Here is a 27,790-nt window from a genome sequence, read left to right as displayed (position 1 = left end):
CTGATTTGGAAGAAGACATGCAGAGGACACACTGGAGCATGGCGAGCCCTACTCCAGGATGACTGGGCACCTTTATGAACAGGGGACTTGGATTAGGCAGAAGTGGTGAGGAAGACGGTAGTAGGTGTGAGCTGTGGAACAGCTGCCCAAGGAAAAGCATCATCAAGTTTCTGTAGGACTTCAGTCTAGATTCATTGCTCTCAGAGCATAAATTATTAAGAAATATTAAAAAATACAGCTATAAGGCTAATGAGGACCTCCAGCTTACAGCCTATAATTATCTTGTTGAAACCAAGCATTTCCAGGGTGCCCAAAGGATAAAGTGAGCAAGTAAAAAGTGACACTAAGAAAGAGAAATCCAGAGAAACTGGTCTAAAGAGACTGGACGAGTGTCCACCGGAAGTCGAAAAGGCTGGGTGATAATGGGGACACGGCCAGCTCTCTCTGAAAGGTGGGTGCTGCTCTGGCTGGTGGAAAGGAGCACTGTCCACCTTGTTGCTCGCACAGGCTGGGAGAAGAATGTGAAAAGTGTGAAGCAGTTACCAGGGGGTGGCTTTGGCATCATTGGTGGTGAATACAACAGAAGAGCAGGACCAGGGCCAGGGAGGCTTTCGGTGAGAAGGGGGAGTCCACTGCCGAGTTCCACCAACTGTGAAACACACCTCTGTGGCAGGATTAGTGGGTAGTGATCCGAGTAACTCATTTCAGACGTAAAACAGCAACAATGACAACACTTGACCTTGAAACGCAGGGAATGTGGCTTGTGGCTCTCAGAAGGGAAGGGTCACCCAGAAAAGTCAAGGCTTCAGTGTTAAAACTCCCAGGCCTGACTTTTGAGAGATGTCATCCCTCAGCAATCCCCGAACTCTACAATACTTTATTACCACTGTGTAACATCTTGGTCACAGAGAACTGCTTTTCCTCATGTCGCAAACTAGATGGTTCAATAAAAACTTATCCACTGTCGTAAACAAAGGAGTGGGGTGAGCATCTGGACAGTCAGAGCGCCACCTGAAGTCAGCAATGGGGCTTTGAGCTATCCGAGTCTTGAGCTGGCAGGCACAGAAGCCCTTCAGGGGGAAGCACTGCCTGCTGCTGCCCCAGGCTGGATTTGGGCTCAGCGCTGCAAGACGCTGAGCGCTGGAGGCCCTGTGGTCTCAGAGCTGTGTGGCATGAGCTGAGCAGGCTATCTGTCTCCGAGAGTCTCCTGGAGAGCTGGCAGGAACTAACTGCCTGCCTACACAGCAGTGTCCCCAGCCCGCTGCCCACAGGTCGGGGCTGTGCCGAGCTCAGGGCCTGAGAAGTGAGCAGCCGGGACCTTGCTGCAGTCCCTGCCCACTGCGGTCTGGGAGATGCAGGATAATGAGCAGTCTTGGGAGGGAGGACAGGCCGCATGTACAGCTGGTGAGATCTGTGCCAGGCACAAACACAAGAGCTGCAGCACCTGCAGGTTCAAAGCCTTTATTGGGCTGTGGAGTATGGGGCACATGGTATAAGTCTAGCTTGCAGGGGTCAGGGTGACAGCAGGATCCACACAGGGGTTGTGGGGGTGGCAGAAGCTTTTGGAGGGGCTGCAGGTAGTTGAGGGAAGCAGGGGCTGAGGGAAGAGCCCGGAAGTGGGCACTGGGGGCCTCTGGGCATGGGGACTTGACAGAGAGGCGGGAGGGGATCCCAGGGAGCTGGAGGGGCCATGTCTCCGGCTCAGGGTCCTCTGGTCCTGGCCTCCTTGGGAGGAGGGGCTCTCACGAGCAGAGAGGCCCAGTGCACAGCCCGGCCAGCCCGGCGGGCTGGGGTCTGGTTAGCACCTTGGGTAGGGTGGTAACAGGCACAGTGGGCAGGCATTGCTAACAGATCCAGCGAATGAACCTGTCAAAGAAGCTGGGCTGTGTTAGGCTGTCAAAGTCCTTCTCACGGAAGATGGCGGCCCTGTCGCCCAGGCTGATCTTGGTGAGCACATCCATGTCCACATCACTGCCCACAGCCACCACAGTGGGCACCACATTCTGCTTGCGCATGGAGTGCACCGCCTCCTCTAGACTCTCGTTGCCAGTGACACCATCAGTGAGGAACACGAAGGACAGCTCGGCGTGGCGCCGCGCCCCAGCCCGTGCACCACGCACCACATGGTTGATGGCGTGCACCACGCCTGCACCCACATGTGAGAAGGAGTTGAGGTAGCGGGCGTCCTCCAGTGCCTCCTGGATGACAGTCAGGTTGGTGGTCAGTGGGAAGGCCAGCTGCTGCTCCTGCAAGCCCCCGAACTGCAGCAGTGCCACCCGGGCGTTGAGAGGGTCGTCGTCCCTGCGCGCCAGAGTCAGGCGCCGGGCTACCTCCTCCACGAAGCGCCGTGCCTTGTGGAAGTTCTGCTCACCCAGCCGCTCGGAGCCATCCAGCAGGAAGACAATGTCCACGGGCCGCTGTGTGCACTGTGCCACGTACAGCTCTGCAGGGGAAATGCGAGGTGGGGACGGGTGGGCAACTGGTGGATGCCAGGAGTGTTGGGGTCTAGGGGCTCTCGGCCAGGCTGCACTGGAAATGTGTCCCGGTCCCCTGAGCCTGCCACCACCTCCCTGGGAGTCCTCCCACCAGGACTAGTACCAGACTCAAGCTGGGGACCTGGGCAGAGGGGTCACCTCCAGGTCCTCCTGTCCACAGCCATTGCACAAGGGCCATCTTCAGGTGGGAGGGGAGGAGGACCTCTCAAAGGCCCTTGGCCCATGACCCTCTCTTGCCAAGTCTCAGCCTGCTCTGCTCCAAGCCCCTGCAGCTGTCTGGGCCACATCTCTTCCAGAATGACAGCTGTATCCCTTCCAACTTGGTGAGGGTTTCTAATGCACCAGCACAGTGCGGTCAGACCCTGAGCAACTGGTGTGGGCCCCACTGAGATGCACTGTGACCCTTTCCCATGTGGGCAGTCATCAGCCCTGGTCAGGAGGGACAGTGTAAAGCTGCAGTCAGGGCTGAGGCCAAGCCTTCACCCAAACATGGCTTCAGAGACCTTGCACTGGAACTCAACTGTCCGTATATCAGGGACACAGGTGGGTCCTTCAGAGTGGAAAGGGGAGGATGCTGTTACAACCTAGATCCTTAGACACCTGGGGATCCCATTAGGAATAAGGTCCTACCCCAGCAGTACCCCCAGGACACTCAGGTCCCACCAGCTTGAGGGGCCTGAAGATGCAGCCTGCCAGAAGCCCACTTGACTACAGCAATGCATTCCCTCTGTACATTTCAGCTTTTGTAAAGCATCTGGCCTTTGCTCTCGGTGCCTGAGGACAGCCCTGTGCTGGCGAGAGTGCATCTGCTGCAGACAGACATTTCCGTGAGCTTATTCACCATGGAGCTCGTTTTAGTGCAAACTGCTGCTGGAACTCACTTGGTGCACCTGGTAAGTCCTCAGGGACTGCAGGAATCCCCGAGCCCCCTGAACTAAGACCTATTTCATAGTGGTTCCCACAGACATGGGTGGACACTCAGAAGGGCGGCTGGTTCAGGGAGGTGACGGGGATGCACGGCAGATAGCTGGGTTCTCAGGCTCTGCCTCCCCCTTTTGTGGGCTCCTTTCTCCTGCCTGTGCCCCTACATAGGATGGCGCATGGATGGCAGAAGGACTGGGTGCTCCTTTGGCTTACAGGTTCCATGACTCAGCTCGCTTAGTGGTGGTGACTTGCTGTGGTCACTTCAGCTGTCCCCACAATGCGAGAGGACCTCACCCCATGCTCAGCTCACACAGTCAAGGGCCGTACAGGTCTTGCCCAGTAGGTGCTCCCTGATGATGCCCCATGAACTCAGGAGGCAGGCTGGGGGTGCAGATGCCAGGATGGGGCAGCTCTGGGTGTTTGACTAATAAGTGACACCAGTTCAAATGGGGTCATGGTGTCAGGAGATCAAAGGATTGTCACCCAGCCCTGGGGACCTTCACATGGACCACTGTGCTTTGAGCACATGTGCATCACCACCCCCATATCAATCCCCAGCCCCAAGACCCAGTTCTCTCAATGTCTGGGCTCAACCAGAATGGGGTCGGGGATTTCACACTCTCCACTGCAGTTCCCCCCGCCCCCTCCATGTTCAGCTCGCCAGGAGAGGGGCCACAAGGCCAGATGACATAATAATTGCTATGGACACCCCCATCCAATCAAAAGAGCTTGTGAAGGTCACTTTCAGAGACGAGCACTGCACGGGGGAACTCAGTTGAGACTCTGTGTGGTGCCAGGCAAGCCCTCTGCCACCTTAGCCCTAAGTGGAGGATCGAGGGAGGTGATGTCCTGGAGTTGGTGGGCTTTAAGTCCAGTGACTGGTGTCCTTACATGGAGCAGGGGCCCAGAGACACACAGAGGAGGCCGTGGGAAGGTTTGGGAAGGCGGGAGGAGTCTCCCTGGAGCTCTGGGGGTCATGGCCCTCGAGGCTTCAAATGGAGACTAGGGGCCTCCAGACCATGTGGGAAGGCAAATTCCTGCATCTGAGGCCCTGGTTAGGGGCAGCCCTGAAAAGCTACAAGCTGCAAGCTTGGCACAGCAGCCTGTGACCTCAGCACAGTGTCAGTGCGGTCTCGGGGTCCCCTGTGATATCCCTGTGCACCAGCTTAAAGGTGTCAATGAACAACTGCATCCAGTCCTGCCGCTCCACCCCCGTGGCGAACTTGGCCCGCTCAGCAGTGTAGACCATCACAGCCACCAGCTGGGAGTAGGAGGCCGGGTCCTGAGTGAACTCCGTGGTGTTTAGCAACTGTTGGATCAGGGGGATGGTCCTGGGGAAGGTGGGGTCCGGCCCCTCTTCCGTGCGGAGGAAGGTGACTGGCGACTCGCTGCCAGGCCTCTGTCCATCTGCAAGGGGTGTCCAGAGAAGGTGTTAGGGCCTCAGGCACGTCGGGGCTCTCCATGGAGGTAGCGCGAGGACCAGGGGGATGGCGCTGGGCAGGCGCATGCGTGGAGCTTCTGCTGGTGAGGCAGGCGTGTGGCCGGGCAGGAGGTGCCAGGTGGGGAGCTGGCAACAAGTGTCGATTGGAGGGAGGAGGCTGTATGGTGGCACCTGAGGCCACTGGAGACCGCCAGGGCATGTTCTGGGCAGACAGGCCAACCAGGTGGCCACCACTGTCTCTGTAGCTCAAGGCCGCATCCTGGGAACGCCGCCTGGAGAGCAGCAGTGAGCCCCCTGCACTGCAACCCAGGCCCACCACAGGAGCTCACTTATCCTGCTCCCTCTCTGCTCCCTTGACTCAGGAAGCAGTCATCAGCAAACCCTGGGGCAGCTGGAGCAGCCTGGCCCTGCAGGCTCTGCCCTACAGTGGCTTGGGTCCCCGCATCTGACCCCTTCCTAGACGCAGGCTCACAGCAGCTTCTCTTGGTCCTGTTTCTCTGACACCCTTGGGTGTTCCAATATGGCTGAGTTGTCCCTTGCTGGGCTTCTGGGTGGATGGGGGGTGGGGTGGCCCAGGATGCTTACCCAGGACTTTGTAAAGTGCGTTCCAAAGTGCCCCTATCTAATCTGCCGGTAGCCACAGGTGGCCATGAAGGAAGGAGCACTCAGTAAGTTCAGCAGGGGCTCTGGAGGCTGGGGCAGGAGGGGTTAGGTGGGGTCTCAAGCTTTGGTGGGCTGTGGGCTGAGAGTGGCCAAGGTCCTTGTTTCCTCTCTACCCACTCACCGTCACCCTACCAGAGCTGGTGTGCCCCCTCATAACCTGCCCGGTCCAAGTCCTGGGGCCCTGTGCCCCGAGGCCAGAATGGTCTTGGGGGAAAAAGGGAGATTTGGAGTGGAATGCACAGATGACTGCGCTCCAGGAGTGAATTCGGGCACCAGCACTCAGTAGGCACTGCTGCAACCATGCAAAGGCCCAGCCATGTTGCCCGAGAATGGCTTGAGCCCCTTCAAGAGATAAGGAGCAAGGCAGGATGCCGGGCTGTGGGTGACCTGGCCTCTGCTCTGGGGGCTGCACTTGTGTGTGGTCTGCTCCCCATATGCAGAGCTGCACTGAGCCCTGACCTACCTGGGGCTCAGACCTGTGTTGTGGCCAGGCATGCCTGTAGAAGAGGCTGGTCCCCTGGGGTCCCACCAGGCCTCTCAGTGCAGTTCTCAGACTCTGCCTCTTGCAGCAACCAGGCTCAAGTGGCTGTTAAGAGCGCATGACCAGGCTCACGAGAGCTGCACAGAGCACCCACTCAGGCACAGCACAGCATGAGAGGACTGGCCTGTCACACTGCCTTACCCCACTGGCACATAGATTCTGAGGTCACTGCCTGTGCCCGGGACACCACCATCTCCATGGAAACTCCCGGGGAACTCAGGGTCCCCAGCACTCCTGGGAAGGCTAGCGCCTTGGGCCCTGGTGTTCAGTGGCCCACGGCTAGGAGGAGGAACACAGACACTGCCCTCCTAGCCCTGGGCTTGGGCGCCCCTCCTGCCTGGCACTTCAGAGCAGGAGTTGAAGGCTGCTGGTAGGGTTAAAGCAAGCAGTCGGGGGCTGCATGGCTGTTAGCACAGCTGCCTCAGAAGTCTGACATCAGCCATTTTGTCCTCCAAACCTAGAAGACATGCCCACCCAGCCCATGGGGAGACTTGGAGGCCAAGAGCAGGGGCTCCCTCTCTGCAGAATGCCCATCCCAGCCCAGCACAGCCTGGAACCACACACAGCTCAGACTGGGTCTGATGCCGAGCTCTCCCATGCTGGGCCCTGGGGCTACAAATCCCAAGGGTGTTTCCCTGGGGGATGTCCCTACAGTGCATGGCCTTGGGTCACATGAGCTCCTCAGCTGGCCCTGGCAGCTAGCAGGGAGGATGCCAGCACTGCTCTGCTAGCCTGGGGTGGGGATACAGGGAGCCTGCATTACCTGTTTGGCAGGGAAGCTCTGGGCACACAATCTGAGGGTCTGAAAGAGAAGAGAGAGGCCTTCAGTGGCCGCCCAATGGTTTGCCCTGTGGACAGTGGCCGTTGGCCACTTAGGCAAAGGCCCCTCTTACCTGGGCAGAGGCCTTGTCCTCATCTGGGCAGAGGGACCTCTCTATCCCCCACACTTGAGCACTGGAACCCTCCCCTGGGCGTGGTGCCCACTCCTCCAGGTGTGGCCCCTCACCTGGGCACAGCACTTCCTCCATGTCATCGATGAACTTCTCTGCCACCAGGTCAGAGAACAGCGTCATGTTGCGCACCTGCTGTGGCTTGTCGCAGGCAATGGAGTAGAGGTTCTCGCTCTCGTGCCTCTCATGGAACATGTCACCGATGCCGATGGCTGTCACTGTGACGTCGCGGTCGCACAGTGCCCGCAGGTTGAGGTCATCATCACGCGGGTCGTGGCGCCCATCTGTGATGACCACAGCAAACACGCGTGTCTTCTGGCGCCGGCTCTCCTTGATGAGCTGGTTGTAGGCGAACTTGAGAGCAGAGGGCGTCCAGGTGCCGCCTGCAATCCACTCCAGGTTCTTCACGGCCTCCTTGAAGCTGGACAGGGAGTTGATGCGCTCGTCGTCCAGCTGGATGGCCTCGAAGGTGCCCTCGTGGCTGTACTGCACCACACCCACACGCGTCCCTGCAATGGGCCAGTGTGAGGGCCCTGTGATGCAGGGAGAGGAGGCACTTCCAGGGACACCCCCTCACTAACCTGTCTCTGACTTGGGATCCTTGGCGATGGCGCCCAGCCTGTTGACTACGTTGATGACGAAGTTCTTCTCCAGGGTGAAGTTGGTGTAGCCAATGCTCTCGGAGCTGTCGATGACGAAGACTACATCCAGGGCGCCACAGCGCTTCTCGCAGTCTGGGGGGTGGCAGGGTCAGAGGGCAGCAGGCGGGGAAGCAAGAGACCCCCAGGTCCAAAGAGGGGGATGTGGGGAAGGACTCACCGCAGCATCCACAGGTCTCCCTCACATAGGTCATGACATCACACTCCTGCAAAGACACAGGGCAGTGACTCAGGGCGTATACCTGGAGGGCACCTGCCTGGACACGGTGATGTTCACACCCACCTCAGGGCATCCCCGGGATGGTGTCCACCTGGACATGGTGATGTCCCCTGCCCTCGTGTAGCAGAGACCAAGGATAGAGGTGGCTGGCTATGACTGCATACCCCTGCCCTCTGACCTAACTCCTGACCTCACCTGACCACCACCCTAGGCTGCTGGCCCTGCTGCTGGTGTTTAGGAACAAGAAAGACACTTTCAGACAGGCACACTGCCAGGCAAGGGGGAATCCTGGCACACAGGAGGTGAGGCAGGAGGATTGCTGTGAGTTCAAGCCCAGCCTGGACTACACAGGGAAACCCTGTCTCTTTTTGAGGTGGGTACCAGGGATTGAACTCAGAACCTTGTATTTGCCAAGCAGGCACTTGTGCCACTGAGCTAAAACCCCCAGCCCAAGAGACCCTGTCTCAAAAAGACAAAAAGCAAAACAAAACAACACAAAACAAAAAATACAAAACTCAAATTGAAAAAACCCAGACAAACATGCCAAGTCCATCCTGTGACACCTACCGTGAGGCCAGGGTCTCCGGGGGGGCCAGGCTCACCCTGCAGGAAGGAAGGCAATGAGACACAAGAACAGCGGGGCCACTGCTTAGTGGATCTGGATCCAGGCCAACCCTGGCATGCAGATAGGGATGGGGATTGCCCACCTCGGGTCCTGGTTCTCCTCTTGGTCCCCGAGGGCCTGGTTCTCCAGGGGGACCAGGGTCAGCCTGTGGAGGAAAGGGCAGGTGGGCTCAGCAATGCGCTGGTGGGTCTCTGCTCCCCCAAAGCAGCCCTGTCTTCCTTCTGGGCATAGCAGACGTTACCCTCCACTAGGGAACCCCCAGGCTCTGCCCCTAGGGCAGGCAGAGGGCCCTGCAGAGTGTAGAGTTGTTTGGGTGATGACCCAGGCCGTGGACCCTGGCCCTGGCTACTCTCCCCCCAACTGTCTACTTGCCACTGTCCCTCACGCCCCAGTCCATCACCCACCCTCACCTGTCTCTCTGCACAGAAGTGCCTATCACTAGTCACTGTGCCTCTGCCTGTGCACTCACTGATGGCGCTCCCATCTGTCTGTCCACCCAGTGTCCACCCTGCCTGAGCTCTGTCCTGCCCTCATGTAATCACTCATCTGCTGCTCTGCCTGCTGGGCACCTGGCCCATGAAGGTGGAGGGGACACAAGGTGGTGATAGGGGAGGATGGATGGGGTGATGGGAGCCTGAGCCACGTCCTGTTCAGCCTGGCACTCAACACCGGTGGACACAGTCAGCAGAAGGTGCTGGCTGCACTCAGGTCTGGCTCCGCCCGCTGCAGGGTGACCATGACACTCACGGGTTCCCCCTTTGCGCCTTTCCTCCCAGGTCTTCCCTTCATGCCGAAGTCTCCTCGGCTTCCCTGTGGCAGGGACACACACATTAGTCTGGGTGGGGGCATCGGTCTCCAGGCCTCAACTGCTTGCGGAGACCTTCAGCAGCTGGCCAGGGGCTGACGAGTCTTGTCAGGAGGGACATGCTGTACCTCAGGTCTGCTGAGCAGCAGAGCTGAAGCCCAAAGTCTGGTCCAAAAGGGACCTGGCTGGCAACTGCCATGCATGGCTGGCTGGCTGTGGGGCCCAGACAGGTCAGGGGTACATCCATGGAGGCCACCGTGGATGCAGCAGGCAGACCCCCACCCTGGGAGTGTGGAGAGGACCAGACAGGCAGGGCCCACATACCTCAGGGCCGGGTGGACCGGGCTCGCCTTTGTTTCCCTGGGAAGGAAACACAGATCAGGCTTGCTTGCCCCATGGAGCAGGCTTTGCCTCAGGAGGGGCCGTGGCATCATCCATGCCCACAGCCTGTTCCTGAGGCTGGGCTCCCTCACCACCTCCTGACCCAACAGAGGTGGCCTCCAGGGCCACTGAGATCAAGGTCCAGCCCCGTCCCAGCCTCTGACCCAGGTCCAGACTTACAGGTGTCCCTCGGGGTCCTGGGTAGCTGAAGCCGGGCCTGCCAGGGTCTCCCTGGAGGAAGAGGCAGGGTCACTTGGAGTGTACCATGCAAGGGGTAGGGACAGTGGCTCAGCGCTGGGATGGGATGGGTGGGGAGGGGTTGGCACTAATGCCTGGGTCATGAGTGGATTCTGCCATGCAGGGCACTGCAGCCCACCTGGTAGGGAGACTTGGGACACCCCACAGCCCCCATCCCGTCCCCAGTCTAGGGGAGTGACTGTACCCTGAGAGGAGCACAAAGGCCCTGCTGAACCCTGTCACTGTCCAGTGCCCTTCACCGCAGCCCTGCCCAGGGGAAGCTGTACCTTGGGGCCTGGCTGTCCTGACTCTCCACGGGGTCCAGCATCACCAGGGTCTCCCCGAGATCCCTGAGGCAAGAGAGAAACTGGGGGTTGGCACAGTTGTTGTGACAGGGACAGATATCACCCAAGGGTCTCTGACCCATCCCAAGGTAGCTCTGATCCACAGGCCACAGGGTTCCAGTTCAGGATGGGGCCAATGGAGAGGCCTTGGCCCATTGCCATGGGATGGTGGCCAGCAGCCAGCAGTGCTGCCCGCAGATGGAGCCCAGGATCCTGTGGGGTGGTCTGCAGACAGGATGCTGGATACTGACCTGCTTCCCAGGCTCCCCGAGTGCTCCCTGGGGGCCTCTGGGTCCAGGCAGCCCCCGGTCTCCCTGCAAAGGAAGGGACCAGGCTGTGTCCTCTTGGTGTCATCAGAGATCTAGAGGTTGGGTCTGGGGCAGAGCCCAGACCCTGATACCTGGGTGGGAAATAGGCCTGGCCCTCCTGCCAGCCTGACCACCTGCCCAGCCCTCTGGTACCTTGGCTCCTTTGCTGCCAACTTCTCCGGCCAGGCCACGGGGCCCCTCGGGGCCAGGGTCACCCTGTGGGATGAGAGCTAGGTCAGGTCTCAGCTGGGGACAGTGTGGATGTGTGGTGTAGGGTCTGACCAGTTGTCTGGTTAGATGCTAGAACAAGGGTGCGCCCCATAGCCTTGTCCGGTCTCCACTGGCCACCTTGGCAGCGCAGGCCTCCCTGTCTCTAGGGATGTGAGGATGGCTTGTGCCAAGAACCCGTTAGCATCGTCCTCCAGAGCTTGCATCTCTGTGGCAGGGACCAGATGGGATGGGACAGTGGGCAGCCTGCACCACTGTGTAGGACCTGTGTGGGAAGGGGGGCGGGCGCATGTCCTCCAGAACTGGCGGTGAGAATCCTGCCTATCTGTACCCCACTTTTCCTGACCCTGTTGGGAGCAGCCCTTGCTCCCACCACAGGGAGACCTCCTGGAAGTTGTTTCCCCTGACAGCTGTGGATGGACCGAGTCTGTGAGTCAAGGGTGAGAAGGCAGTGCAGATGTGGCTGGGCCCAGCAGGACTTACCTTCTCCCCCTTGGGGCCATCATTGCCTGGGCTGCCCTTGGTTCCGGGGTCTCCCCTGCGCCCCTGTAGGGACAGACGTGTTGGTGGCTATTTTGACTCTGCCCTCCTTGGGGGTTCTGGCTTGTGGGTTCTGCCTCTCATGGATCAGGGATTGTAGGGGATCCTGCTCAGGCTGTAGTCCTGGGGAGCTGGTGTTTGAGGGGCTGCAGTTTTTCAGGCTGTGTTTCCTCACAAGTCTGCCTGGGGGCTGGGCATCTCCCCAGTTCAGACCTGGGCAGCCCTAATGCCCTTCCACAGAAGGAGACTCTGCTTGCTCTGAACCCAGAATCTGTGGCTGTGGGGGGCAGGGACTCACGGGTTCGCCTTTTGGTCCACGAGGCCCAGGCCCGCCCTTGGCTCCTTTCACACCCGGACTTCCAGGGGCTCCGTTGTTGCCTTGATAACCCTGTATGGTGGGGTTGGGAGGGACAATGCAGCTGCTGTGAGCACGTGGCCCTAGGGTGCCCAGCACCTGGCAGCAGAGAACAAGTAGCTGCCTGTGGTCAGCATACCCTAGTCTTTCTGTCCTCACATGCATGAGGGCAGAGCAACTGGTGGCTGGGTGGCCAGCCCAAGGAGCTCACCTTGCTTCCTTTGTCCCCAGGGTCTCCTGGGGGACCCCTGCGTCCTGGGCGTCCAGCATCCCCCTGCAAGAGTTTGGAGAGTTTTGCTCAGCCCTCTGTAGGGAGGAGCAGGACCAGAGGGCTTTGGGGAGCACCCAGGATGTCAGTTACTGGTTGAGATCTGCACCCTCCAGGGGGTACAGGTCACAGGACACACAGGGCAGAGGCCAGGGTCTGAGTCTCAGGCAGCCAAGTCAGAGCTGCCCAACCTCAGGGCAGTGTGCTCCCCTCAGGGGCTCCTGGAGGTATCAGTCATGCGTAGCTGGCCTTGGGGACAGGCACTCTCCTCAGTGTCACCCACCTTGGCACCTTGATCTCCTTGCTCGCCTGGACTCCCGGCATCCCCTGGGTACCCATCAGGGCCCTGAAGGGAGGGAGGTTCGGTGTTGGCCAGGGCTGTGATGGCTGAGCCAGGCAGCAAAGCCTGTCCTCTGAGCCTCAGGGTGTCTCCCACCTTATTGTCGGGCCCTGGCTCCATGAGACCCCCCCCCCCACAGGGTGGCCCTAATGAGTGGGCCCACAGCACCCAGTCCAGCAGAAGCTCCTGAGGGCTGTGGCCAGGGCTGGGCATGAGGGAGGAGCCAGGCGCCTCGGAATTCTCACCCGGTCTCCAGGATCTCCCTTGCAGCCTGGGGGTCCGATGCGGCCCAGCTTGCCCTGAGGGAGGAAGGGTGGAGGAGGGGTCATTCATTCTTGCGTCCAAGGAGAGACAGCAGGTGCAGCTGGCCACCACACAGAACTGGAGGGGTGACATCCTAATGGCTGTCCCATTCCTCCATAGGCGTGCTTCCTGGGAATGAGGCTGGGGCAGTGTGCCCATGTGCATGAGTGTGCATGTGCATGTGTGTGAGTGTGCATGTGTGTGTAGCCAGTGCAGCACCAGACTGAGGCTCACCGTACCTTCTGTCCGTCGGTCCCGTTCTTGCCTGCCAGCCCGGGGGCTCCCTGGAAAAGTAGGTTAGGGGATCGTGAGTGCTGATCTTGGTCCTCTCAGCATCAGGGAAGTGGGTGCTGCCTGCTTACCTTCCTTCCATCGGCCCCAAATTCTCCCTGTGGAGGAGGAAAGCAGGCATGAGCTGAGCTCCCAGCACCGGACTCCACCATCTCGGCAGCAGGAGAGCCCAGTTTGACCACCCCCAGCCCCAGCCTGCCCCAGGAGCATCCATGTGCTTCCGACTCTGAGTTTGAAAATTACCTTTTCTCCTTTGAATCCAGGCACACCCTAGGGCAGAAGGAAGGACAGGGGTTACCAGGACATGCTGGGGTCCTGGAGGGTGGGGTTGGGAGGATGGGGAAGACCAGGATGACAGGCTGAGAACTTGGGGTGGTGTTCTTGTGTCTGTTGCCTGGGAACTGCATGCAGGCTCTGAACACAGGCTGGACGAGGGGTCAGATGTACACTTGGTTTTGGGGCAATGCAGGTAACTGGATGGGGTAGCCTGCCACAGACAACACCAGGTCTCCTGAGCCAGGCCCCCTGCCATCCAGTGTAGCTTACCTTGGGTCCTGGGAATCCGATGGGGCCTTCGATGCCAGGGTCTCCCTGTGAAAGAACATAGCCCTGGATGAAGTCCTAGCTCCGGAGTGTGGGAAGGTGGCTGGGACGGGGGGTGGGAGTGCTCACCTGTCGCCCCTTCTGTCCGGGCTCTCCTGGCTCACCCATGTTGCCCTTGGCACCCTAAAGGCAGATGGCAGGGAAGAAGGTGAACTGAGAGAGGGTGGAAGGTAGATGATGGGGACCTCACTGGCTTCCCTGAGAGGGGGCAGGTCAAGGGCCACTGGAAGCCCCCAGATCTTGAAGTTGGTGAGCCACCCCTGAAGTCCCAGCTGCTGGACTCCTCTGAGCTCCAGGAAGCCGCCCTGCAAGGAGGTGCCCTTCTACATCTGGGGCTGCAACTGTAGGGCTGATTGAACTAGGTCTGTGTGACATTCATGGTGACATTAATCCCTCAGAATGGGCTGGGGACCCCGGCAACTGCACACAAATCAGCCATCAGGAAGCTGAAAGTTGCACATCCCTGGAATGGAGTTTATTGATGGCTGCACTCTCTTATTAATGTGCTTCCTGTTGGGTGCAGAAGGGCAGAGGAGTGGGGAAGACTTGAGGAGCAAAGGGGGTGCTGAGCACAGAGGCCCCAGTGCCACGATCATGCTCTACTTCGGGTCCTTGTGGTGTCCCCCACCAGGCACTGGCCACCAGTATGTGGGCAGCCGGAATGACCACATTGATTTCACTCTTGGCTGTGGCAGCGTGAGCTTTGCTGTCAGGACAGAGATACCAAGAGGATGATGGGAAGGGTTTGGCCGGTGCCCTAGGGATGTCTCTTCAGATGCCTGCTGATCTAGAAGCTGTCACCACATTTGGAAAGAAAGCAGTAACTTCCTCTGAGAATCACTTTAAATATTCGGTCCTGCCTGTGTCTTGAGGATTCTGACATGGGTGGGTGGGGCTTCAAACCCTCTGGGAGTGGATCTGGAAGGGTTCTGTTCCACACACCTCTGAGGTTAGAAATGCAGGGGACCTTTCAAACCAGGTTCTGAAAAACTTGCTACATAAGCCACACAGTGGGTGCTCTCTGTAACTCAGCAGCTGCACCCTCCAGTAATGTGTCTGTGTTAGATACCTGACAGTGCTTCTTGTTTGACAAGTGTTTTAATGGTGTGGCTCACATTTCTTTCGTAAAAAGTCTTTCCTCAATATGTTGTTTAAAAAGGGGGTGGACAGGTCTGATTTCCATTTCTCAGGGTGGGATGTGTGAGACAGCAGAGCTGCTGGCCTCAATGGGGCTGCGAGGTCTCACCTTCTGTCCACGGTAGCCCTTGGGGCCAGCTGGTCCTGGGATCTCCAGGCAGCTCACCTTGTAGCACTGAAACGAGAAGGGACAGTGGCCTTGCTGGTGGGAAGAGCCCCTGGCAGGATACAAGTCCAGGGTACATGTAACTGGGACTCTCAGGGGGCCCCCAAAGTGCCTGTCAAGCCAGGGTACCAGAATGAGGGAGCAGGTCTTGGGGCCCTGTGGAGGTGGGGCCTTCCTGGCTCACGGATTGTAGTGAGGGTGACAGAGTAACTGGATTGCTGTTTGTGCCCAGGGCTGAAACCACGAGCCATGAGCACTGGGTGGGACCCTCAGGCACCTGCTCTCTTTCCCTGGAGCCAGAGCTGGCACACAGCACACAGGTATCACAGATGTGAGGATGTACACTGCCACTGCCTGACCCAGCCTGGGTGAGATGCCCATCAGGGCCATTACCCTTGACCCTTGCACTCCAGGACAACCTGGCTCCGACCCCAGAAGCCTGGCTTGGTAGAAGCCCTTGTCCAAACCCTGAGATTTGGATCCAACACAGGGCGGATGATTTTGCTCCCTCTCCTCACAAGTAGCTCCAGCCCCCGAGAGCCGAAGGTCAGAGCAGTGCTTTGTGCATCTTCAGAGGCTGCAGGCCGCAGGCTAAGGCAAGCAGGAGAGGGAAGCACCACTCACCTCTCCATAGGCTTCGTGTTTCTGTGGGAAAACAGTAGGACAAAGAGGGCTGGTCAGCGAGGACTGGGCTCTTGCGGCTACCCAGGCTGGCGGGGTCGTGCTGTCCCTCCCCACAGGGCAGGCCCACCACATACCATGACCTTGATGATACGGTTGATGGTGTTCTGGTCAATCTCAGTGGAGTCTGGCCGCATAGTGGCATAGTTGCTACGGTAGAGCTCGTGCGGAGTGCTGGCAATGTCCCGCAGGCCCTGCTCGTTCAGGTTCTGGTTGGGCGACACAGCAAAGAGCCGGATGCCCTCGTCTCGGGCCCGCTCAGCCTGCAGCTTGATGCCGCCACACGGGCTGCCTGTGACGTGGCCGTCCGTGATGACCACGGCGAAGTTGACGCCACGTACTCCTGACCTTCGGATCTCCTGGGTCATGTTGGCCAATGCGCAGTCGGTGAAGGTGCCCCTGCGGAAGGAGGTGATGCCCTGCAGGCTCTTGGTGAAGGAGGCTCGGTCACTGCCTGGTGGGCTGAACACCTCCACCTGGTCGGAGAAGTGTAGCCCGCCATAGCGCCAGCTGAGCACCACCTGGTCCAGATAGAACTCGTTCTGCAGCTGGCTGATGAGCTGTGGGACAAACTGTTGCATGTGGTAGAGCAGGCTGTCGGTGGGTGACTGCATGGCCACACTCTCAGAAGTGTCCAGTACGAAGTACACGTTGACAGGGCAGTCGGTCTTCTCTGGGGACACAGGGTGTCACAGTCTGCCTAGTGGGCTCCCTTCCCCACCCTGCAGCCACCCTGCCTGAGCCCTAGTACCTGGGCAGCTATTGGTCCTCTCAGAGGTGACGGTGTCGGGTAAGACGACCTCTTGCTGCTGGGCATGGAGGGCCCCCAGCAGCCCCCCAAGCAGCAGTGCTGATAAGGGACCCCGCAGCATTGTGAGAGTCACCTTATGCCTGTCCTGCAATGAAGGGGGCATGTCAGGGAGGGGCCAGGGAGACACTGCCGCCCCACTGCATGGGGTACCTGGCCAGTTTACAGGAGGCAGGGCCTAGTGCATGGTGTCGCTGACCTTGGGCTGCAACCCACATGACCGCAACCCTCAGTGGGGCTGCCCACTCACAGTGAGCTCATCTGGGCTCAGTTCTGACCCCATCAAGTGGGATGGAAGTGAGGGCCACCTTCTCACCACACTCCCAACCGTCTGCTCTAGAAGCAGTCTAGGGGAGGAAGACACTGCTCTGCCTGGTGGCTCCCAGTTCCTGTGTGTGACCTGGGCCAGGAAAACGCCTTTAGGCCTGTTCTCCTTCACTGGGGACATTGGTGAGGACAGAGGGAGGTCAGTGCTATCCAGACCTAGTTATTACTAACATAGTTTTGCATCAGGATCCCACCAATCAAGTCCCATGAGCCTGTGGTGTGGCCTGGGCTCTGGCATGAAGCCTGAGGAGGCCACCTGCATGGGCCTGGAGCTGGCTGTGCCATCCCTCCGGCTTGGTCATGTGGTCTGGGGACCCCAGATCAGGGCTGGCAGCCACTGGGTTGAATGAGCACAGGAGCTGAAGACACCACGCTCATGGGATACAGAGCCAGCATCACCCTGCTTCTGCACACACATCCCCCCAGGCTGGCAGAGGCCGTGACCCAGGGCCGTGTCCTAGCAGCCTACAGGAGGCCTGCAGGGTTGCATCCGTGTGGTTGGTGGTGGGAGTGGGAGGACATGTCAGAATTGGTGTCCCACTGCCCTTGGCCTTCGCCTGCATGGAATTCTTCCCAATTTGAATTCCTGGGAAGCTGCTGAAAGCAAAGGAGGCCCCTCCAGAGCACAGGTGTTAAACGGCTTTACTTGGAGAGGGCAGCAGAGCCAGGGAGCCAGGGGGTTGGTACTGAATGTGACCGATGATAAGGAGAAGTTATCAGAGAGCTCAGAAAACAAATAGATCAAAGGAGATGGAGGAACTGGTGGGGGATAGACTTCCTGCTTGGAAATAAGAGGGCAGGAGACAGATGGTTTCAGGAGAGGTGACAAAGCAACAGAGCTGCCAGCCAAGGACCAAGGAGCCTGTCCCTGTGGCTGAAGGGAGGTAAAGAAACAGGCCACGTGAAGGGTCAGTGGGAGCTGACACTTGGTGTGAGGAGAAACTCTAGTGTGAGGAGAACCTTCTAGAACCTCTGCTCAGGGAAGTGCAATACCAGAACACAGTGCAGGGAGTGCCTCCAGGGAGCTGAAGTGGGTGCTGGCCGTGTCCTCTCACACCTCTCACCATCTGGCCTGTGCATGAGGATGGAGCGTGGCTTCCTTATCACAGTGGTGCTTGGCTGTTCCTGGCATAGCTTGCTAAGGGGGAGGCCAACTGCCACATCACATGAATGCAGGGTGGGCACTGAACTGGCAGCAGATCCTTTAGCCCTGGTCAGCTTCCTCCTAGCCTCAGCCAGAGTCTCCACTGCCCACAAAAGACCCAAGGTCCATGCTGCCCAGAAGAGCCCTCCTGAGCTCCCAACCCAGAGATGTGAGATTGTGCAGAAAGCTGCTGATTCTCTCCTGTCAGTCACAAAAGATCAGAAAGTGTCAGGGGAAAAATACCGTTTATGTCAACAAGAAAAACACAACAAATCCAAGGACAAAGTTAACAGGAATGCACAAGGGGGAAAAAAACTTAGCTTCCCCCCCAACTCCAAGGATTCAAAGCTTGTCTTTGGAAAAATCATCTAAATATCATTTTGGTTTTTTTGGTACCCAAGATTGAACTCATGACCTCATGCTTGCCAGGCAGGCATTTGTGCCACTGAGCTAAATCCCTGGCCCAATCATTAACTATCGAAACAAATATTATTATGAATATCAGTTATTTCTAACTTATCTACAACTGAATGCAATTTGAAATAAAGTCTCCAAGAACAGTGTTTCTTGTAAGAGTTTGCAAAATCAATCTAGGTTCCATCTGGAGGGATAAGGAAGAGTAGCTGAGGGAAGTGTAAGAAGAGTGGTGAAAAGACAGACCTATGAGCAAAGCGTCTAGGCTTTAATGGCTGCTTTTGGTAGTTAGAGTAGTTAATAAATAATGGATTACTCATTAAAAAAAAAAAAAAAAAAAAAAAAAAAAGCTGAGCCAGCGACCTTCCCCAGCCTGCGTGAGACTCAGGACAGCGCCACCTGGGAAGCCCTCTTGGACTCCAAGGCAGCAGTAGAGAGAATGAGATCAGGAGCTGGGCAGCTCCTCTCCCAGTGTGCGGCCAGCTTCTCGTTTTCTTAAGTTATAGGTGTTTTGAGGATGCATAATTATATGGATACATTTAAAAAATTGTCCTATCTTATTGAGAATTTTATCAATATATAATTCCCTTCTTTGTCTCTTGTAATCTGTTTTGATACCATAGCTACTTGTGCTTTCTTTGCTACTCAATGGAATATCTTTTCCCATGTTTTCCCTACTGGTGCCTTTGAAACTAAAGCCAATCTCTCATATACATCAAAAAGGTGGACTACAGTGTTCTGAATCCAGCCTGACAGTCTCTGTCTTTTGATTGCAGAATTTAACCCATTTACCTTTAGCATAATTACAGATGAAGAAGACTTCTGTCACTTCACATCTGTTATAGCTTTGTGTCCCTAGCTTTCTATATTACTGTCTTCTTTTGTATTTGATTTTTTGGTAGCAAAGTATTTAAATCTTCTTCTTATATCTTTTGTATTTATTACTTATTTTCTTTGTGCTTACTATAACACTTAATATCCTAAAATTAAAACACCCGAATTTAGGCCAGCTTTAACTTCAATAATGTACAAAAGCTGCTCCTTGAACAGGTCTCTCTCCACCCTTTTCATTTATTGATGTCACAAATTACATCTCCATACAGTTGTTCCTCCATCAGATACTAATGGGGTTGGTTCCAAACCTCTTGTGGATATCAGAACACAAACTTCAAACCTCTTCTATAAGTGGTGTGGTATTTGTATCTAAATCTGTGCTTATCTTCCCTTTAAATCATCTCTACATTGCTTTCAATGCCTAGCCCAGGGTTAATGCTACGCAAATAGTAGTTATATTGCATAGTTTAGGAGACAATGACAAGGAGAGAAAGTTCCATGTATGTTCAGCACAGCCAAAATTCCTTTTCAAATATTTTCAGCCTGCAGTTGATTAAATTTGTGGATATACGGCCGAGTTATAGGGATCTGACCACATATTGTGTCAGAGCATAACTATTTTTAATGGATTAGTTTCTGAAATTATGCAGCAAATAAAATGTGAAATTAAAAATTGCAGTTACAATAATATTAGCTGTTAGACTGATTTTTTAAAAGTATTATTTAAAATGTATGTAGAAAACAAAACTGGAGTTATATTCCATTGCTGTGATGAGAAGAGCTTTTGTACTTGCCTTGTGTGTTCGCCTTTACTGGGATCCTTATACCTTCATGTGACTTTGATGCATACCTAACACACTTCATTTCACCCTTCAGGGCTCCTATAGCATTTCCTGCAGGATAGATCTGAAAAGCTTCCTTCCTTCCTTCCTTCCTTCCTTCCTTCCTTCCTTCCTTCCTTCCTTCCTTCCTTTCTTCCTTCCTTCCTTCCTTCCTTCCTGTTACTTCCGTTGATCTGCAAATGTCTTAATTTTTCCTTAGTTTTAAGGGACAGTTTTGCTGGACATAGGCTTCCTGACTGACAGTTTGAATGTGCCAGCTCACTGCCCTCTTGTCTCTGAACTTTGCTAAGAAATCTGCTGGTGTCTTACTGAGGAGCCTTTGTATGTAATGAATTATACATCCTCAAAATTGCTGCCTACAAAATTCCCTTTTGAGTGTGGTTACACTGTGTCTCAGTGTGGGCCGCTGAGTTCGTCCTGCTTGGAGTTCATGAGATTCATGGATGTTTACATTCATGTCCTTCCTCAAATTTGTGATGTTTCCTTTCAGCCCTTGTTTCTGCATATTTCTTTATATTCTTTGCCTTCTGCCCTCTCACCCTGTGGGATTCCAAAAGTGTGCACATCAGGCGTCTTCATGGTGCTCCTGGGGACCCAAGCCCCTCACTCTGTTCACTTTTCTCCAGTCTTTTTTATTTCTGTTCCTCAGCCTCAATAATTTTTACTGCACATATTTAAGTTTGCTGATTCTTTCTTCTCCCTGCTCAAAGCAACCTTTATCTTCCTCAAGAGAATTTTCAATTTCAGTTGGATTTGTTAGCTCCATATCTTCTTTTTGCTCTTTGTTGCTATTTCACACCACTGTTTTCTCAACTTTCCTCACATCTTCCTTCAGTCCTACGAGTGTCTTTAAGACAGTTGTTTTAACATCTTTGTTGAGTAGATCTACCATCTGGTCTTCTTCACAGATGGTGTCTGGTGCCTTTTTCTATACTTGGGGTGCCTTATATTATTCTGTTGACACTTGGAAACCAGAACCTCCCCAACCCCAGAATGCAGTTGTTTCTTTCTCTGTGTTTGTTGTGGACTGTCTCTGTGCCCAGGGTCAGCTGTAAGTGTAGACACAGGTGTCCTTGGGCCTTATCTGAGTCTGCACCTACCCTGGGCAGGTGCAGTGACTTTCTGGCTTCTTCTGTACATGTGGCTGCTTTAGAAAATACTCGTGTGTGGTTTCCAAAGGGGAAGCAGAAAATAAAGGAGAAAAAGGTGCCTGCTTTTTAAGTGGCCTGGGAAGTGCGACCCCAATAGAGTGAAGCCAGAAGTCAAAAGTGAAAGAAACTAGAGAAAAATCACAAATTTGTGGAAATTAAACAGCACGCATAAGTAACCAGTGGATCAAAGAAGGACCACAAGGAAAGTTGGAAAAAGTTACAGATAAAAATGAAACACAAATTACCAAAACTTGTGGTACACAGTGAAAGCAGTGCTAAGAGGGAAACATTTAGTTATAGATATTCACATTAAAAACAACAAAGAATGGTGGGACAAGCTTGTAATCTCTGTACTCTGGGACCTGAAGCTGGAGAATCACAAGTTCAAGTCTAGCCGGGCAACCCAGTGACTTAGCGAGACTCTGCCTCAAAAGATAAAGAGGGTGACAGGTTCAATCCCTAGTACCATAAAATCCACACCTACACCCACACCCACACCCAAAAGAGAGGCAGAGGAGAGAGAGAGAGAGAGAGAGAGAGAGAGAGAGAGAGAGAGAGAGAGAGATATGAAGAAATAGCTAAAACCAACAACTTTAGAACTTAAGGAACTGGGAAAAGAAAAGCAAACTGTATCTAAAATTAAAAGTAAATAAAGACTAACAGAGAGATAACAACCTAGAAAAAAATAGAGCACATCAGTTAAACCCAAAGTTGGTTGTCTGAAAAAAATTCAGCAAGATTTTATAAACCTTTAGTTAGATGAACTGAAGAGAAAAAATACTCAAATTGCCAAATCCGTATATGACAGTGATCAACTCTAGAACTGGAAGGTATTCTAAGAGGGTACTGTGAGCAAGTTTTATGCTGACAAATTATAAGATCTAAACGAAATGGAGAAATTCCTAGAAACATAAAACTTACCAAGACTAAGCCATAAACAGACTTATAACTAACAGAGATGGAATCAGTAACAAAAACTCTCTTGATAAAAAAGTCCCTGGACCTGAGTGCCTCAGCAGAGAAGTTTACCAAACATCTAAGAAAAATTAGCACCAGACCCTCTCAGACTTTCCACAAGACCTGAAGGGTGGGGGTGTAGCAAAGCCAGACACGCTACAAGAGACAAAAACTACAGACCAAAATACCTTACAAACAGGAAAGCAAGCATCCTCAACAAAATGCTGGCAGATCAAATCCAGCAGCGTCTAAAACACAGCGAATGAGGATTTATTCCTGCAGTGTAAATAGCACTGATTGATGAAAACTGACCAATGCTATTCGCCTCATTAACAGAATGAAGGCTTAAAAACTCCACATGACCGCTTGAAAGATCATTTTAAAACATCAACACTATTCCAAGATTTTCAAATAGCACTTAACAAAATATAGAAGGAAACTACCTCAACAGTGAGATTCATATATGAAGACCCATAGCTCACTGAGCCTCATCCCCAAGGTAAACGACAAAAGCTTTCCCCCAGGGTCAGGAGTGAAGCAGGACACATGCCCAGAGAGCTTCCTTCAAGGCTGCGCAGAGTCCTTGCCAATGTAATTGAGCCAGAAAAAGAAACGGAAGTCATGCAAACTGGAAAGGAAGAAGTAAAGCGATTTCTGTTTGCTGATTGTATATGCACATGCGCGCGCGCACACCCACACCCACACACACCCCCCCCCACACACACATAGAGTTTTTTATGATACTTAGGATTGAACCCAGGATCTTTGATAGAATTATATCCTCAGCTCTATCCATCTGTCTGTCTTCTGTCTATCTATCTATCTATCTATCTATCTATTTATCTATCATCTATCTATCTGTATCTATCTACTGAAATAAGGTCTCACTAAGTTACGTAGACCGGGCTCTAATTTGTGATCTTCTGCCTCAACCTCCCAGCATTCTGGGATTACAGGTATGCGTCACCACATCTGGCTGATGATATGCTCTCCTATAGAAAATCTTAATGGTTCTACAAATATTATAACTAATGAATTCAGCAAATTGGCAAGATACAAAGTCAGCTCATAAAACCAAATTGTATTTGGATACAGTAACAATGAAAAACCCAAAAAGGAAATTAAGAAAATACTTAGTAGTCTTATCAGAAGAATAAATATTTAGAAATTAACCTATGAAGTAGAAGACCTGTACAATGGAAACATTTGTGAAAGAAATTGAAGAAGACATTAGTAAAAGAACAGATATTGGGCTGAGGATTTAGCTCAGTGGCATGAGCACTTGCCTGACAAGTGCAAGGTCATGAGTTCGATCCCCGGTGTGTGTGGGGGAACAGATATTTTACATTCATGGATTGGAAGATGTAATACTGTTAAGATGACAATATTAGTAAAATTGATCTAAAGATTTAGTACAATTCTTATTAAAATCTGACTGATTTCTTTTCAGAAATAGAGAAACATCCTAAATGCATTTGGAATCTCAGAGAATCCTAGATATCAAAAACAATATTGAAGAAGAACAAAGTCAGAGAATTCATATTTTCTGATTTCAAAATTTATTACAAAGGTACATAATCAGCGCAGTATGATACTAACATAAAGACAAGACACATGGTCCTCTGTAAGGACAGGTCTGCACATTAGCCCAACCAACATACATGGTTGAAGATTTCCAACTCGAGTTCCAACATCATTCACTGGGGAAAAGGCAGTCCTTTCAAAAATGGTCCTAAGAAAATGATACATTTACATGCAAATGATAATGTTAGATCCTTACCTGATACTATGCACAAAATCAATTCAGAATGTGATCTAACATGAGAAAACCTAAGACTGCAGAACTCTAAAGAGAAAGCCTGGTGTTGTTCTAAAGTCATGACATTGGATTTGACAAGAATTTATTGCATCTGACACCAGGGGCATAGGCAACAACAGCAACAAAAATATGATAAATTGGATTTCATGAAAATATGAACTTTTTTGCATTGAAAGACACTACCAACAGGGTGAAAAGAGATTCCAGAGATGGGAGAAAATATCAGTAAATCTTATTTGATATAGACTAATATCCAGAATAGAAGAAGAATTTCCAAAACTCAACAACAAAAACAAACTTATTCAAAAATGAGCAAAGGACTTCAGGTACTTCTCTGAAAAAGTCATACAAATGGCCAACAAGCAGATGAAATAATGGTCACCATCACTATCAGGGGCATGCAAATCAGAATCAGGAGATGCTGTCCCGCACTCACAGTATAGGTTCTGTAAAACATGAACAGGATGAGTGCTGTGAGTCTGTGGGGTGAAGGGAACCCTGATGGGGGTGCAAAATGGGGCAGCCACTGTGGAAAACGGGATGATGGGTCCTCAAAAGTATAAGCAGCACCCATGACTCAGTGGTTCCAGTTCTGGGTAAAGACTCAAAGGAGCTGAGGCAGGGTCACCTGAATGCAGGGAAGAGGCATTCAGATGCTGCCTGTGTCTGCAGCAGTGTCATTCCCAACAGCCCCAACACACGTGGGAGCAACCCACCTGTCTGCAGCAGCTGAGCGGGTAAGCAAAACAGGAAACGGCACAGACTCACCCGTTGGCAAAAGGGAAGCACCTCTGCTGGGTGCTATGCCATGGATGGACTTGGCCGTTCTGCTGAGCAGAAGGAATCGGACCAAGTGACAAATGTGATATGGCTTCTCTTGAGTGGATCACCTGGGGCAACCACAGTCAAGGTGACAGAGTGGAAGGGCTGGAGGAGCCAAGGTATTGCAGATTGCAAACATCATTTCATCTGCTTATTGGCCATTTGTATGACTGTTCACGGGTGTTAGTTTTGCAAAATGACAGCTTCTGGATGTGGATGTGGTGATCGTTGCAGAACAACAAAATGTGCTCAACACCGCAAACCACACACTTAAACATGAATAAGACAGTAAGGTTTATAGTACACATATTTTACCACAATAAAAAATTTGTGTGTTTGTGTGAAGCTCTTGCTAAAAAGTAAGAAGATGAACACCAGTAGGAACGCGGCAGAACTCACAGCTAGGCAAGTCACAGTGAAACCACACATGTCAGTGACCAGATAATGTTGCAAGGCATAAAACCAAAGCCACCCAGAGTAAACCCATATCAGACAGCGGTGTCCCCATGGGGCGGGCAAGTGGGAAAAAGACCACAGCAGCACCCGCCACAGGGAGCCGCTCCCACTCTGCTTCTCCATGAGCTCTGACCACAGGCTTGACGCCCTCACACACAGGGCCCACGGCCCCGCCCGCCTGGCTCCCAGTCTATGGCATGTGCCCTGAAGAATGCCCTACTCTGCAGCCTCTGTTCATGTGCGCCCTGGGGCAGTGGCCCACACTGGGGTCCCTGGCTCAGTATGGACACATGAGGGCGGAGCAGGCTGACTTGCCAGGGTGCAGTGCCCTAGGGAAGGAGAAGGTCTCACCTTCTGTGTTTTCCCTGAATAATCACAAGAGTTGTGTTTTCCCAGCTGTTAAAACCTGAGGTTTGTGACTGTGAGCAGAATCTGTCTAACGGATCTGGGGCTGCTCTCTGGCCTGCGCTGTTCTCAGACTCAGAGGCCTGGGCAGATCTATAGTCCATTGAGGAGGTGCTGGCTTGTCCTCTGTCCTTGACCCTGGGAGCATGCATCTGGAGGCCTGGCTGTCCACAGTCTCCCAGGCCCTGAGATACCAGAATTCTTCCCAAAAGAGCTGCCATGTCTGCTGGAGACAGTGTCCCCAGCAGGGTAGACAGGGGCTGCCTGGGGCCCTGACAAATGGGCCAAGGGCTGGGCCTGCCCTGGTGGGATGCTGCCCTTCCCACTTACTCAGAGTTCTCCAAGGACCCCGCCCATGCCACCGTCGCTAGCAGAGGGGGCAGTGTTTGAGAAGCTTACTGGCCTCAAGACTTAGATGCCCTGCAGAGGGGTCCCTCCTGTGTGACCCTTTTAGCCTGGCCTAGGACACCTGCCTTCTCCCTGGGGTGGGTGACAGCTTTGCCTCCTGGGCTCAGAGAGCAGAGGGGTTGAAGTGAGCTGGCTGCCAAGCCAACGCTACTTAATTGGAAGAGAAACAACAGGACATCGCTGGCTCACAGGCCTCCTTTGGGTGGTGTGGTCTTCCCTGGGCAAGGGCTCCAGGTTTCCAGTGAGCCAAGGTCGACCAGGTGTATGTCCAGGAGGTGGTAGACAAACCTTCCCACCTATGTGTGATGGGCCTTGGGGGCTCTGCTGCTGCCTCCTGGAGTACAGGGTGGGTGCTGGGCGGTGGTGCTGTTCCTCTGGGCTCCCTCCTCTCTAGAGGGGTCCCTCAGTCATGTGCACACACCCCACAGCAGGGGCTGCTGAGCAGCTGGACTGTCCTCTGGGAAAAGGGGCTGTAACCTGCTCTGTCCCCACAAGGCACCAAAGACCACCTCCTTCTCCCCTGCTGCCCAGAGGGCCCCCTCCTCCCATCAGGAAGAGTACTCTGAGACCCCTTGCTGGGGTCCAAGTGTGTGTGTGTATATGTGTGTGTGGGTCCTCTCAGCTCTCCATCCCCAAGTCCCCAGGCCAGAGTCCAGACCTTGGGTTCCGGACCCTCGGGGGCCCTTGGAGATGGAGGAGTCTTGGTCCCAGGTTAGCCAGGAGCTGGGAAGTGAGGCGCCGAGGCCCCCCCCCCCCCCACCAGATCGTATTGCCCAGAAGCTAAAAAGCAGCGGGCAGCGATGAGGGACAGTCGCGAGTGGGGCGCGGGCAGGCGACACCCGCCGTGGCGGGGCTGCACGGTAGTGCCCAGTGGGAGCACGGCAGTGGGAACGGGCCCAGCGACCCAGCCCCTCGGAGGCCCCCTCGGCCGCGCCACGGCCACCCTAGCCACAGCCCGACGGCATCACTCACCTGGGTTAGGGCTGCGGTCCTGCCGGCCCGAGACGCGGGCGCCGAGTGGGCAGAAGAGGCCGGCGGCGCGGGAGGGACCGAGGCCTGGGAGCCGGGGAGGGACGGACGGGACGGGACGGGCCGCCCCTTTCTCCCGCCTCGGCGGGGCAGCGGCCACCGGGGGGCGCTGCCGGGCCGCGGGAGCCGCGGGGCCGGGGTGGGAGGAGACAGTACGCGAGGCAGCACCGCGACAATCCCAACCCAAGGTCCTGGCCGGTCCGCCCGCGGGGTCCCCGCCCCAGGCCGGTCCCGGTCCCCGCCTTCGATTGAGGGAGGCCGTGCCCACGCAGGTCGCCCCATCTCCGGATCCCTGGCTCTGTGACCCTGGGCCCAACAGAGCTGTGTCCTGGGGTCCTTGAATTGTCTGTCCCTTCCCCACCCTTCCTCTGCCTCTGAAGGTGATGGGGGTCGGCTGGGAGCGGTGGGGTTGGGGCCACCAGGCCTGATGCCCTCCTGCAAGAACCTCACGGGCTGCTTGGGGGCCCTGACCCCAACATGTTCCTGTAGACCCAGAGGTGACCAATTAGCTGGTCCACCCAGGAGCCTGGCCAGATACAGGGATGACCCCAGCGTGCTACTGATCTCTGGTTCAGCCCCTCCTTGGTGACACCAGGAAGTGGCCCTGCTGTGGGATGCCCTGGTCCCCTGTCCTTCCTTGCCACTACCTGATGAGGCCCAGCGGCCTCTTTGCTGGTGTTCCCTCTCCTGGCTGGACACTAAGGTGGCTAAGGGTGGGCTCCGGGAGGCATCCGAGTGCCCTGGTGTAAGGGAAGTGTTACCCCAGCACCATCTGGCACTATCCTTTGTCCAGCAGCCTTCCCAGGGCCCATGAGGGAGTGGGTGTGAGTGTGTGAATGGACATCTCCTGAGCCAGTGCTGTGTATGAG

The 27,790-nt window shown here is 54.5% G+C and overlaps 1 protein-coding gene across 2 annotated transcripts; it reads right to left on the bottom strand.

Moving 5' to 3' along the window:
- Positions 1-1,445: 1,445 nt before the first annotated feature.
- On the bottom strand, positions 1,446-27,019 carry Col6a2 (collagen type VI alpha 2 chain). Of its 2 annotated transcripts, none has more exons than XM_003463161.5 (28): positions 26,865-27,018; positions 16,257-16,401; positions 15,583-16,178; positions 15,449-15,469; positions 14,768-14,833; positions 13,591-13,644; positions 13,465-13,509; positions 13,162-13,188; positions 12,990-13,016; positions 12,867-12,911; positions 12,570-12,623; positions 12,268-12,330; positions 11,928-11,990; positions 11,660-11,749; positions 11,305-11,367; positions 10,747-10,809; positions 10,537-10,599; positions 10,229-10,291; positions 9,885-9,935; positions 9,648-9,683; positions 9,266-9,328; positions 8,601-8,663; positions 8,461-8,496; positions 7,834-7,879; positions 7,596-7,748; positions 7,071-7,523; positions 6,828-6,866; positions 1,446-2,443 (listed from the first exon to the last, which is right to left on the bottom strand). In XM_003463161.5, exons 2-28 carry the CDS (start codon positions 16,375-16,377, stop codon positions 1,845-1,847), a joined length of 3,063 nt encoding a protein of 1,020 aa, XP_003463209.2. In that variant the 5' UTR covers positions 16,378-16,401; positions 26,865-27,018; the 3' UTR covers positions 1,446-1,844. The 2 variants fall into 2 exon arrangements, with proteins under 2 accessions (XP_003463209.2, XP_005000633.1); XM_005000576.4 differs by lacking the exon at positions 1,446-2,443 and adding an exon at positions 4,134-4,826 and having other exon boundaries at positions 26,865-27,019.
- Between the last annotated feature and the right edge of the window lie 771 nt (positions 27,020-27,790).

Source organism: Cavia porcellus, unplaced genomic scaffold (genome assembly GCF_034190915.1).
Source record: "Cavia porcellus strain 051 isolate PalLab524CR breed Dunkin Hartley unplaced genomic scaffold, mCavPor4.1 scaffold_15, whole genome shotgun sequence".
Taxonomy (NCBI): Eukaryota; Metazoa; Chordata; class Mammalia; order Rodentia; family Caviidae; genus Cavia; species Cavia porcellus.
Note: the sequence above shows the minus strand (reverse complement) of the source record. Positions and strands in the feature narration are given on the sequence as shown.

Bases quoted from the DNA above. Each gene is read 5' to 3' on its own strand.
- Col6a2 (XM_003463161.5), bottom strand. From the start codon at position 16,377: ATGCTGCGGGGTCCCTTATCAGCACTGCTGCTTGGGGGGCTGCTGGGG. The intron at 9,329-9,647 runs GTATGTGGGCCC...TCCCTGCCACAG, and splicing joins CCGGTCCACCCGGCCCTGAG to GGAAGCCGAGGAGACTTCGG. The intron at 7,524-7,595 runs GTTAGTGAGGGG...GGCCCATTGCAG, and splicing joins GGATCCCAAGTCAGAGACAG to GGACGCGTGTGGGTGTGGTG.